The following is a 12,016-nucleotide window of genomic DNA, read 5'->3' as shown; positions in this document are numbered from 1 at the left end:
GTTCACACCAAATATATTCAGGACCTTAAAATAATTCTTAAGTCCTAATTACCTATGACTAAAATACTGTTGAGTTAATGCATTTTGTGGCTTTCAGGAAGCTAAAAATAAAAATAATATATTAATAAAGCAGGTTTTAACTAACAATTATTGGTGTTGTGCATAAAGTAACTTTATTCTTTGCTCCCACCCCCCAAAAAACTCAAGGAGGAAATGGGGCACAAAGACTCTAACCACATTTAATTTGCTAATTTATTCACCCTACAAATATTTTCTAACTGTCCATAAGTTGTCAAGTGCTGGACTGGTGGCAGAACATAGGAAAATGAAGTTTCCGTTTGAGTCTTCCCGCGATCCTGTACCACCTATAGGGGGCACCCTTTCCACTCCTGTCTCAGATCTTCCCTGTAAGCCTGTTCCTTGTACTTTCACAGCACACCCTTCTGGTGAAAGGAAGGCCCCTCTATCAGTCACCTAGCAATACTAATTCAATGTAGCTGAACAGCAGCATTTTTTTCCTCAGACCTTCTGACTCCACTCACACCTTCTTTGAGTTCTGTACGCAAAGATCACAATATTGATATACGCTGGGCTGGATTTGTGTACAAAACAGGGCAGCGTTCTCCCCTGCTGGAGCAAACGCACCTCTTCTTCTGACCCTCATCTCTTTTGGCCCCCTCTCTTCTGGCCCCCTCCTGACAGTTGGAGAATTGCATCAAGTAATCTAATTTTTAAGACTGCTATGCATGTGAAAACACAGGCTTTCCTCCAACTTTCTGCCCTCCTGTTTTCTCTAGTAATCACACCTACCTTACTTCTAAGCCAGAGAGTCTGGAAATTTATCCTGCACCCACTTTCATCCTCAGCTTCAATCAGTGATTTCCAGCTATTTCTCACGCCAGGAGCTTTGAAAGACCTCACCCCTGGGTACTCTGATTCAGTAGACCCAGGTCAGAAAACTGTAAAACCTTTGGACCATACATTAGAGTTGTATTGGTGAAAAGACCAAATATTATCACCAAGGACACTATTAAAACAACTATTTCTATGACAAATACAAGAGATTGGAAGCTAAAAAGATTTAGTCATATAGAAAAATAATTTTTCCTGCACCATTTAAAAAATGATAAGAGCTTGGCTATACAATAGATACAAAATCAAGGAAATCCACCTATGATTTCACATATGTTCACCTGTGAGTGCCCTTTTGAGCATCAGAACTCTTATTAGCACTGGGTTCCTATCCACAACTTACCACTTTTAATAACTATTGACAGAGGAGGCACGAAGCCACACAGAGCAGCTGTTGCCGAAGAAAACGGTGTTTATTTTAATGCCTGCTGCTGGGTTTCCAATCATTATTTCCCTGTACCGTCTGTCTGTGATAGTATCACAATCAATGGCAGTTTGTCACAGCATGAGGAAATCAAAATGTGCTCCCTGCTTGACCAATTATGATATAGCAAACTGTAATGTAAAAGTTCCAACTCTAATGGAAATTTCTGCATTAAACAAACAAACAAGCAAATGGACCTCAGCAGGTGACTCTGATCACAGCTTTGAAAACCACCGGACCAGACTGGTCTACATGTGCTCACCCCAGTCACCTCTGCTTCTGCCTGCACACTTATTCCAGACTCAGTCATCTTGTCTGCTACATTGGCTTCAGTGTGGGGCTTCCCATTGTTTGTTAATGGTTCTACTGTTTTTCTACCTCCTCTGGCTAAATACACAGAAGAGCCACATGACGTCTTCTTTGTGTCATACATCTCATCAATGATTAAGACCTGGCGTTCTCTCCAAATTATTTAACTCCTGTTTTACCCTTGTTAAAGGGTTAAAAAAAATCCCACAGGGTCCAAATGGCACCAGCTCTGGCTAAAACCCATGATACTAAACCTTTGCCAGAATTATAATTTTAATCAACCAATCTGGAATGTTCTGGTCTATACCAGAGAGGTAATCTGTCATGTGGGCCCTCTCCACAGCAGCTCCCTCCCAAAGAAGAAGTGATCCTCATGATAAAGCCCTTGCTGTTTCCTCCCCCCTAAAAAGATGTCCTGGTTTAAACCTTTTTTGTTCTTTTGCTAATAACCCCTAAAAAATAAAACAAATCAGAAACAAATTCAGATACACAAAGAACAAACTTACAGTAGCCAGATGGAATGGGAGTTAGGGGGCTGGGTGAAAAAGGTGAAGGGATTAAGAAGTAGATATTGGCAGTTACAAAACAGTCTCGGGGTATAAAGTACAGTTTAGGGAACGCAATCAATAATACTGTAACAACTTTGGTGTTGTGTCGGTGCCAGACTTATCAGGGGCATTGCTTTGTAAGTTATATGAGTAAGCATCTAACCACACCTGAAGTTAATATAATATTCCACATTACTTGTTATGAAAAAAATCTTTAATGATTAAAACAAACAAGAAAAAACTTCCCACCGTGTACAGTCCCTCCCCTGAGACCACCTTCTAGATGCTGGATGGGTGCTACTGGATGAAGACAGCCAATTAGATCTTTAAATTTACTCAGTTGCATTTTGTACATTAACACCCTTAGTCCATTTTTTCTGTTATTAATCTTATTTAGGGATTTCATGACCTCTAACCAGGAGTCTTATCAAGCCTCCTAACCAGTCCTCCCTCTAATCTCACCCATTTTTTTTGCCAGAGTAATCTTCCTAAACCAAAGATCTGAGACTGGCATAATAATAATAATAATAATAATAATAATAACAACCATGATGACTACTTATTCTGTGATTGCTATGATTCACCTTAAGAGCACAGCTATAAATAAGGTCACTGGTTTTATTTTTTAAAATAAAACCACTGCAGGATCAAATATTAGGTCAGCAGAGACCAGAGTCTCTCCCGGGCCTCTGCTCTCCCTGAAGGACCCCATGACTCTGGGAACTCAAACAGCGAAACTTACTTCTAAACGCTGTGAGGAGTCCAGGATGATGTGGCCGGTCTTCCATCACCTCTGCTTTCAGCCACTTTGTTCTGGTCTCTACTGCAGCACTGCTGCTCCGGACAGGACCTACTGCCTCAGTGTGCTGATTGATCGGGATCTCTGCAGCCCCTGCAGTGGTCCTGGCACAAGGGGAGAGGGGGCCGGCATCAGGAGGAAGCCCACCCTGCAAGGAAGACAGGGTGAGGAGGGGCTTTTATTAACTACCAGGGACAAACAAGGTTGTGCGACAACAGCCAAAGTCAGAACAAAAATGCTTTCTGAAGATTTTTGTCTATTTACTTTTAGAGAGGAGGGAGGGGAAGGAGACAGAGAGGGAGAGAAACATCAGTGTGAGAGGGAAGCATCCATCAGTTGCCTCTTGTAAGCACCCTGACATGGGCTGAACCCACAACCCAGGCTTGTGCCCTGACTGGGAGTCAAACCAGCGACTCCAACCAGTCACGTTAGTTATAAACCACATTAGTTACAAAAACATGGAAAGTACCTGAGGATTAGTTTGGGACTACTGAAATAACTGTTAAGTGTAATGCGGATATTTTATACTTGGAAGCTAAGCATTTTATATTGTAACAAAGTGAATTCAAGCCTGTTTCCACAGGAATTTTGGCCAGTTTAAAAATAAATAGGTACAAGTCACTTGTTTTCTGTATGAAATTGTTTCTTTAAAAATATTACTTGTTTTTGTGGAGATCTGTGGGTTCCTGTTTGAGCAGTTATTCTTAGGATTTAACTTTCATTCAGTAAATTCACTGAGCTCCTCCTAGGTGCAGCCATGATTGACATTATCCTTGCCTGCTAGAACTTTTTTTTTTCACTTTTTTAAAAGATTTTATTTATTTATCTTTAGAAGGGAAGGAGAGAGGGAGAGAAACATCAATGTATGGTTGCCTTTCGTGCGTCGCCTGCTGGGAGTTGACCTGCAGGGAACTGACCTGCAACCCAGGCATGTGCCCTGACTGGGAATCGAACCCAGATCCTCTGGTTCGCAGGCCAGCGCTCAATCCACTGAGCTATGCCAGCCAGGGCGTAGAACTTTTTTAAAAAAAGACTTTATTTATTTTTAGAGAGAGGGGAGAGGAGGGAGAAAGAGAGGATAAGAANTATGGTTGCCTTTCGTGCGTCCCCTGCTGGGAGTTGACCTGCAGGGAACTGACCTGCAACCCAGGCATGTGCCCTGACTGGGAATCGAACCCAGATCCTCTGGTTCGCAGGCCAGCGCTCAATCCACTGAGCTACACCAGCCAGGGCGTAGAACTTTTTTTAAAAAAAGACTTTATTTATTTTTAGAGAGAGGGGAGAGGAGGGAGAAAGAGAGGATAAGAAGCATCAATGTGTGGTTGACTCTCATGTGGCCCTCACTGGGGACCTGGCCTCAACCAAGGCAGGTGCCCTCACTGGGAATTGAACCAGCGACCCTCTGGTTCCCAGCCCATGCTCAATCCACTGAGCTATACCAGCCAGGGCACCTGCTAGAACTTTTGATGGACAAGAAGGGTCCTTTAGTGAGGGCACACGATAAACCAATACACATTATACCACATGTGACAAGTGCTGGGAAGAGAACTAAAGCGAAGTAAGGGATAGAGAATGGCAGCAGGGAAGGGAGGGCAGGGTGGGCGCTTTAGATAAGATATTCAGGAGAGGCCTCACTTAGGAAAGAGCCCGGCGAAACCGCTTTCTCAATGGAAGCGGAGAGATGACATTGGTGGACAAGGAACACAATGGACATGAACTAGGATGACAGCAGTGGAGTGGTAAGAAGTGGGCGTATTTGGATGTGTGTCCGCAGAAGTGGCTGATGATTAGATTTATGTGTGAGGACAATTCCAAGGTTCTTGCTCTGAGTAAGTGAGTAAATCAGGTTGCCAAGGTATAGGATGACAAATGCTGGGTGCGAGGAGTCTGTTTAGGAGTTGTTAGAGGTGCTTATATTCAGTTTTGTATTTCAGGGAAGAGGTCCGGGTTTAGAGACAAATATTGGAGAATAAAGGATTTTTAAAAACTTGGTACTTGAGGGAGTTACTTAAGGGGAAGTAAAGACCTAAAAACTGAGCCTTGGAACACTCTAACAATAGGACATGAAACCCGTTACAGATATGATTAAAATATTTGTGATCAAAGATAGACATGTAAAAAGGATTGGCCAGAACTGGACTGTTGAAATCGAATATAGCACAGAATGCTAGTTAAACTGAGAAGAATCAGGACTCATCTGCTCTGGTGCAACAGCTGCTTTGGGGACCTGTTGGATTGGACATTCTCTCCATCAATCATTTCAGAAGAGGCAGGTCCAAGACCTGGGTCAGGGACATAGAAAGTAGGCCTTGTATGGAATGTTCTATGACACCTTTCTACCACTGGACCTCTTGGCATTTGGTGTCCAGATGCACATAAAAGCCCTCCACCAGCCAGAGAAAGAGACAAAGTCCTGTGACTTCAAACCACAGGGAGCTGGACCTCAGGAGGAGGGTTTTGGACATGTGTTTCCAGGGGATTCTTATCTAGGAGTCATTCTAAATGAATTTTGGGTTGTATTTCTCTTCTGACATCCTCTTTTTACAGACTTGTCAAAAATTGTACCCTGGCCCTGGCTGGTGCAGCTCAGTGGATTGAGCACCAGCCTGTGAACCAAAAGGTCACTGCTTCGATTCCCAGTTAAAGCACAAGCCTGGGTCGCAGGCCACACCCCCAGGAGGGGCTGTGCCAGAGGCAACCGCACCTTGATGTTTCTGTTCCTCTCTTTCTCCTTTACCCTCTGTCTAAAGATAAATAAATAAAATCTTTTAAAAAAGACTATGCACATGAGTTTGTCTTAAAAAAAAAAAAACAAACTACACACATGGGCTTGTCTTTAAAAAAATGTACCCTAGGTTTATGCTACAGTGGATCAAAGTAAATTAACTAAATGTGGACCCCTATAGAATGATGACTAAGAGAACAGACCCCAGTGCCAAACTTAGGGGACAAATCCCAGCACCGCTTCCTATTAACTGAAAAATCAGTTGAGAGGTGAATTAACTAGTTTTGGGGAAACATCATGAGAACCAGGTGTATGTGGTGGGCATGAAATGCAAAGAAAGAAATGGATTAAAGAGACAGTAGGGGCTAATAAGGATGGGACATAGAATAATCTTAAAAATTTAACTTTGAGGTTTCCACTAGAGGCTACTAAATGAATTACCACCCACCGAAACAGGGACTGAAAGGAGGACCATGTTTTAGCAGGCATGCTAAAACCTTGTTAGGTGAACTAGCCTAAAATATCGAGTTTTAAATGTGCTGGTAGTTGCCAAGGAGTTCAGGAGGCAATCAGAAATGGAGTCCAGCCCCAAACACGTTCTGATGATAAGATAATGAAGCATGAATACATGACCACGAGTATGCATGATATTGAAACACGTCGGAAACACAAAATTATCAATTTTTTCTTCTATCACTGTATCAAAAAGCCTCAGGAAAAATGTTTTTTAGGACATCCCCCCATCTGGCTTTATTGAGATATAAGTGACATGCACTTTGTGTCAGTTTAAAGTATACGACATGGTAATTTGATATATATATATAATATATATTAAATATATAGATGTATATAGTGAAATGGTGACCACAATAAGGTTAGTTCAGACATCCATCATCTCACATAGTTACCATTTGTGTGTGTGTGTGTATTGAGAACATTTAAGATCTACTCTTTTTGCATCTTTCAAATAACAATGCAGTATTTTTAACTACAGTCACCATGCTGTACCTTAGATTCTCAGAACCCACCTTAGAACTGGAAGGTTATGCCCATATACATGACTTGACCAAGCAGTATCTGCCTATTTTCCCTCCCTCCCCAGCCCTTGGCAACCACCATTCTATTCTGATTCTCTAAGTTCAACTTTTTAGATTCAGGTACAGCCCTGGCTGGTGTGGCTCAGTGGGTTGAGCGTTGGCCTGAGAACTGAAGTGTTGCACGTTTGATTCCCTGTCAGGGCACACGGCTGTGCGGTGGGCCAGGTTCCCAGTTGGGGCCGTGGGAGAAGCAACTGGTCAATGTTGCTCTGGAACACCAGTGTTTCTCTTCCTCTCCTTCCCCCTGCCTTCCTGTATCTCAAAAATAATAAATAAATTTTTTAAAAAGATTCAATATAGATAACATGGTATTTGACTAGTTTTATTTAGCATAATGACATCCAGGTTCATCCATGTTTTTTTGCAAATAACAACTTTCTTCTTTTTTAAAGCTGAATAATATCCCATCATGTATATATAGCCTCACAACTTATTTATCCACTTATTCATTGACATTTAGGCTATTTCCATGTCTTGCGTATTGTAAATAATGCTGCAATACACTTGGTGGTGCCTATATCTCTTCAAGACTGATTTCATTTCATTCAAATATATACCCAGGAGTGGGATTGCTGGGTCATATTGCATTTTACTTTCTTGAGGAACCTCTGTGCTGTTTTCCATAGTGGTTTACATTCCTATCAGCACAACACAAGGGTCCCCCTTCTCTGTATCCTTGCTGATATATTATCTCTTGTCTTCTTTTTTTTATATAATGACCATTCTAACAGGTTTTAGGTAATACCTCACTGTGGTTTTCCTTTGCATTTTCTTGATAATTAGTGATGTTGAGCACATTTTCATACACCTGTTGGCTGTTTTTATGTCTTCCTTGGAAAAATATCTCTTCAGTTCCTTTGCCCATTTTTAATCAGTTTTGTCTTGAAAGGAGAAAACTTCGCTATTTCCTCAGACTGTATAATCATTTATTACCTGAGGTATTTGTTAAAAATACAGATCACGGGCCCCTCCCCTGATGATTCTGATTTGGCAGGTCCCTAATGAGAATCAGAAAACTGTATTTCTACAAGCACTACCAGGTGATTCTCATTATAAGCCAAGTTTGGAAAACCAGAAATAAAGACAGAGTTTCACAGAGTCCCTAGTGTCTCAGTCATTTTTTTCATAGTGATTCAAGCCAAAAGAAATACTCCGAGGTTCCCTTTAACTAGTGTAGATAGATCCAGACACCTTAATAGTTGTAATTTTAAAAGAGTCCAACAGATGGCACTGCGCTCCCCTCGAAAAGTTAAACTATCCCATAGAATCCCTTTGAGTTCCCAGAGCAGAGATGAACTATAGCCTAACGGGAGTATTTTCCTGGCATAGCATCTAAATAAAATATCTGAATGGGCCTTCTACAGAAATATTGTGCAACAAATATAGACAGTGTTTTTCATAAATTTCATCACTTTTTATATCATTTATTGCAGTTTTATATAATCGTTATTGCTTACAGTGCGGAAGTATCATTTTCCTATGAAGAGCCAGAGAGCAAATATTTTTAGTTTTGTGGGCCACAGATGGTCTCTAATGCATATTCTTATCTATTCTGTTGCAGCCCTTTAAACATATAAAAACCATTCTTATCTCTTGAATTTGGTCCAGGGGCTGTAATTTGCCACCCCCTATTCTAGTTACAAGGTTGGTTATGCTGTTAAAGTGCAGTTCAGTGAAGATGATTTTGCCAGGCTGGAAGCTCTCAATGTATTCCTATCTCATCCTTTCCTTTTAGGGAAGTTTGAGAAAATGCACCCTTGAAACTAACGTGGGAAGGACCTACTTGATTTCGAAGCTATTATAGACAGAAAGCTGTCATTGGATCATGCTCTTTCTCTAGTTTAGTAATGAATCCTGTTAAATTTCCAAGAAAAGGAGACTAGTCATTGCAATAAGCACTTTATCACTTGCTTGATGATTATTGTAAATGGCTAACGAGATTCCACAATTAAAGCAAGCCTTAACTTATACTGCATTTGCTCATCATTCTATACCCAAGCACATAGAACTGTTCCCACTGCCTATTAGGTGTTCAATAAATATTTGCAAGTTTATGGGTCAAGTACATAATTGCATTTAATCAGAATTATCCATTGGAAGGTATTATGCATGTGATGAGTAGTAGACTTACAAAATTCAGTTCCAGAACCCCCACTGATTTTCCTTGAGACATTAGAAGCAGCCATTTAGTTTTTCAGTGTATGTTCTCACCTATAAAACCAGGATATTTCTACCCGTAGCCACCTCACAGAAATGTTGCTAGGATCATGTGAGAGACTATTTATTTGCTTTGCAAAAGGAAGGTGCATTTCAGACACCAGTTGGGTGAGAGGCACATCCACGTCACCCGTTATATAAGCGGACCGCCCATCGCGCGTCCTCCAAAATCCCTGACTTGCGTCACCGGCCACCGCCCCTACGAAGCCTTATAGTGCCTAAAGATAGAAGGTTCGGAGCCCGACCGAAGACAGCCATTGGCTGCAGAGAGCAACGGCTCCCCAGGGCAGAAACCCCAGCTCGTCCGTTACTAGCCAGTCCCAGGAGTGCTTGAACGTGACCTTGTTTTGTGGTTGCTAGGAGACCTGGCTCCCGTACGCCCCCCACTGGCCGGCTCCGAGACCAAAGCTGGAAGGGGGCGGGGCCGCGGCAGGTTCGGGAAGCGGTCGGAGAATCACCGTTAGGACGGCCTCGCCCCGGGCGCCCGCCCGGCGCCTCTCGAAGCGGCGTCCGGGCCCCTGCCACCGCCCAGGCCTAGCTGGTGCTCTCCAGAGCCGCTGTGAACGATGTAGAGTCCGGACGAGACCTGGACGGTTAGTCAGGTGAGCCGCCCAGGGGCAGACCACTGGTGTGGCCACGCCCTGTCGCGGGAGACTGGCTGGCTGGGTGCGGAGGGGAGACGTGAAGGGATCTGGCTGCGGGGACCGCGGGGCTGCTCTGGGGGTGCCGTGGGTCGGGTAGTTCACGCCTGGGCGCTCGTACGGCCGCAGGGAGCTCCCTCCCGCCAGCGGAAAAGGAGTTAAACCGCTGACAGTGACCGCGGGCCCCGGATGTGAGAGCCGCGGCGTGGCGTCTGTGGCCAGCGTTGCAGGTGTGCCCAGGTGGGCGGAGCCAGCGGGCTGGCGACCTGACCTACCGGCCCAGGCTTCTCTGCTCTGCAGGGGCCGCTCGGCTCCCTCCGCAGGCGCCTTGTTTTCTAACTTGAGGGCAACAGGTGGTGCCTGTGGACCTAGGGAGAGCCGGGCTCCACCGCACGGGGAGCGGCAGTTACTCTCACCGGTTGGGGCGCGGGGGCGGGCCTAGCACGAAAGAGTTTACTCGGATGGCCAATGGGGTTTGGGCTTATGGGTGGGCCGTGTGGAGTGGGCGTGGTCGGAGCCTGAAACCACGGTTTTAGTGCAGCAAGCGCCAGAGCTCCTTGGACAGCCAAGCTGTGCGGACGTGCGGGGATTCCCCCCACCGTGTGGAGACGCTTACCAATGCTTTCTCATTTTGAGACTCCAGTTCGGGAGGTGAGCCTTGTGGTTTTGGGGGGAGGTGGGGCAAGGTACGAGGTTACCAGTGACCTTGGGCATGCTGTTAAATATGTGGAATTAGAGCCTCGAGATTAATTATAGGATTATGGGTTATGAGTTTTCTGCCTCAGAAAAGGCGCTTATGTGGTTACTGAGACCTGGAATGGGGTCTTTGAGGTTTGGGGACTCAGAAGGGTAGAGAAAAGTACACGTTACTACAAATTCGCGTAATGTTAAAGAATTTGAATCACAATGATTGTTCTCTCGTTTGCCTCGGATTACTTACATTCGTATCTCATTTGGTTTGTTTACCAAAGCAAGTTTTATTTATCAAGTTCCTCGTGTTGTGTACATTATTTCACAAGAATAACTAATTCATTTCCCCCCCCCTCAGCAGTCTCGTAACTGGATCCCCTAGGAGGAGAAGTTGTAAAGCAGTAAGAAGAAAGCGTTTCAATTTGGAACACACTTTGTTGCAACTGGAAATGGGGAATGGACTGTCAGACCAGACCTCTATCCTGTCCAGCCTGCCTTCGTTTCAGTCCTACCACATTGTTATTCTCGGTTTGGACTGTGCCGGAAAGACAACTGTATTGTATAGGCTGCAGTTCAATGAGTTTGTAAATACCGTGCCTACCAAAGGATTTAACACCGAAAAAATTAAGGTAACCTTGGGAAATTCTAAAACAGTCACTTTTCACTTCTGGGATGTAGGTGGTCAGGAGAAATTAAGACCACTGTGGAAGTCATATACTAGATGCACAGATGGCATTGTGTTTGTTGTGGACTCTGTTGACGTTGAAAGGATGGAAGAAGCAAAAACTGAACTTCATAAAATAACTAGGATATCAGAAAATCAAGGAGTCCCTGTCCTTATAGTTGCTAACAAACAAGACCTAAGGAACTCATTGTCTCTCTCAGAAATTGAGAAATTGTTAGCCATGGGTGAACTGAGTTCATCAACTCCCTGGCATTTGCAGCCCACCTGTGCAATCATAGGAGATGGACTAAAGGAAGGACTTGAGAAACTACATGATATGATAATTAAAAGAAGAAAAATGTTGCGGCAACAGAAAAAGAAAAGATGAATGGTGATACCGTTCATGTCTGTGTGGAGTAGGTTTTCTGTGGTCTGATTTTGACAAATGGAAGAGTGTCTACAGCCTGGTCTGCCTGCTTGCCCTCCTGGATGCTGTTAAAGCTTTGTTTTTCTGGACAGTCAGATGCCCAACTCTGTTGCCTTGTGAAGATGAGTAAATGCAGTGCTGCTTAAAATGGTCTCTTCTCCCTACCCCACAAATCTTTTGGTACTACCATTTTGGGAAGCCAAGCAAAGATAGTAAATTGATCAGAAAAGAGTTGTGGAATTTGACCTGGCGTTAGTGAAATAAAACTTTGAAGAAGAGTATCTGTCTAGTATGTTGTGCGTATGTCTTCTTGGGGAATGTCTTCACAAGGAAATTGGTTACAGGGCTTTGTATGTATGTTAAGATAAATGTTAATGAATGGGAATGTTAAGGTAGATTAATATATATACAGTTATATTGATCACATTGGTCCACTCAGTAAGGGACAAGGAGGAAGTGTTTGTTTTTTTAGATTTTAGCTAAATGACTTTGACATTTTTTTTTGCAATCAAATGATGTAATGCTATATCTTAATTCTAGACAATGTTTAAGTTGGTCTCCCT

General features: G+C 43.3%; 1 protein-coding gene across 4 annotated transcripts; it reads left to right on the top strand.

Annotated features, from left to right (window-relative positions):
* The first annotated feature begins 9,258 nt into the window (after positions 1-9,258).
* Positions 9,259-11,734, top strand: ARL4A (ARF like GTPase 4A). Of its 4 annotated transcripts, none has more exons than XM_037046374.1 (2): positions 9,259-9,633; positions 10,724-11,734. In XM_037046374.1, exon 2 carries the CDS (start codon positions 10,812-10,814, stop codon positions 11,412-11,414), a length of 603 nt encoding a protein of 200 aa, XP_036902269.1. In that variant the 5' UTR covers positions 9,259-9,633; positions 10,724-10,811; the 3' UTR covers positions 11,415-11,734. The 4 variants fall into 4 exon arrangements, with proteins under 4 accessions (XP_036902269.1, XP_036902268.1, XP_036902267.1 ...); XM_037046373.1 differs by having other exon boundaries at positions 10,721-11,734; XM_037046372.1 differs by lacking the exon at positions 9,259-9,633 and adding an exon at positions 10,209-10,323.
* The last annotated feature ends 282 nt before the right edge of the window (positions 11,735-12,016 follow it).

The sequence above is a fragment of the Sturnira hondurensis genome, unplaced genomic scaffold (genome assembly GCF_014824575.4).
Source record: "Sturnira hondurensis isolate 20B ecotype Veracruz unplaced genomic scaffold, ASM1482457v3 Scaffold0005252, whole genome shotgun sequence".
Classification (NCBI taxonomy): domain Eukaryota; kingdom Metazoa; phylum Chordata; class Mammalia; order Chiroptera; family Phyllostomidae; genus Sturnira; species Sturnira hondurensis.
The sequence above is the reverse complement of the archived record's forward strand: the minus strand, read 5'-3'. Positions and strand labels throughout refer to the sequence as shown.

Bases quoted from the DNA above. Each gene is read 5' to 3' on its own strand.
- ARL4A (XM_037046374.1), top strand. From the start codon at position 10,812: ATGGGGAATGGACTGTCAGACCAGACCTCTATCCTGTCCAGCCTGCCT.